The sequence below is a fragment of the Coturnix japonica genome, unplaced genomic scaffold (assembly GCF_001577835.2).
Source record: "Coturnix japonica isolate 7356 unplaced genomic scaffold, Coturnix japonica 2.1 chrUnrandom571, whole genome shotgun sequence".
Lineage (NCBI taxonomy): Eukaryota > Metazoa > Chordata > Aves > Galliformes > Phasianidae > Coturnix > Coturnix japonica.
The window spans coordinates 17,913-19,052 of NW_015439946.1; the positions used below are offsets into that span (position 1 = coordinate 17,913).

At 53.9% G+C, this 1,140-nt stretch overlaps 1 protein-coding gene across 1 annotated transcript in view; it reads right to left on the reverse strand.

Annotated features, from left to right (window-relative positions):
* The window catches only part of SYVN1 (synoviolin 1), a 46,629-nt gene that overhangs the window by 12,972 nt on the left and 32,517 nt on the right, over window positions 1-1,140 (reverse strand). The window contains exon 7 of the mRNA XM_032441796.1: window positions 760-859. Coding sequence (XP_032297687.1) covers window positions 760-859 — 100 coding nt within the window. The remainder of the gene's footprint in view (window positions 1-759; window positions 860-1,140) is intronic.

The following is a 1,140-nucleotide window of genomic DNA, read 5'->3' on the forward strand; positions in this document are numbered from 1 at the left end:
TGGGGTCCCATGGGGGGTTATTGGGGTCCCATGGGGGTTATTGGGGTCCCATAGGGGATTATTGGGGTCCCACTGGGGGTTATTGGGGTCCCATGGGGGGTTATTGGGGTCCCATGGGGGGTTATTGGGGTCCCATAGGGGTTATTGGGGTCCCATGGGGGTTATTGGGGTCCCATGGGGTTATTGGGGTCCCATAGGGGGTTATTGGGGTCCCATGGGGGAGGGATTGGGGATCCCAATGGGGGTTATTACGGTCCCAATAGGGTGGGGGTCCCATGGGGGTTATTGGGGTCCCAATGGGGTGTGGGTCCCATTATGGGGGGATTGGGGATCCCATTGAGGTGAGGATCCATTGGGGTCAGGGATCCATTGGGGTCAACTGGGGTTGGGATCAGGGACCTATTGGGATCTATTGGGACCCACTGGGATCAACTGGGCTTGGGATCAGGGATCTATTGGGACCTATTGGGATCCATTGGGGTCAACTGGGCTTGGGATCAGGGATCTGTTGGGACCTATTGGGACTTATTGAGACCCATTGGGATCAACTGGGGTTGGGATCAGGGATCCATTGGGATCAATTGGGATCCGGGATCTATTGGGGTCAACTGGGGTTGGGATCAGGGACCCATTGGGATTCATTGGGACCTATTGGGATTAACTGGGGTTGGGATCAGGGATCTATTGGGATCTATTGGGATCCATTGGGATCCATTGGGATCAGGGATCTATTGGGATCCATTGGGATCAGGGACTCACCTCATGGCCAGGTACATGGGGCGGATGGCGAAGAGGGGGAAGGTGTGGACCTTGATCATGATGGTCATGAAGGCCATATATAGGATGACCTTAATGAACCCTATGGGGGAAAAGAGGCTCCTATGGGGTGGAAATGGGGCTCAAAGGGACCCCAAGTGTCCTTATATGGGATGGGGATGAGCCGCGGTGGGTTGGGGTCCAACAAACCCCAAATGATCGACATTGGGGTCAACCAAACCCAATGAACCCATAAGGAACCCATAAGGAACCCATAAGGAACCCAATGAACCCATAAGGAACCCATAAGGAACCCATAAGGAACCCATAAGGAACCCATAAGAAACCCATAAGGAACCCATAAGGAACCCATAAGGAACCCAA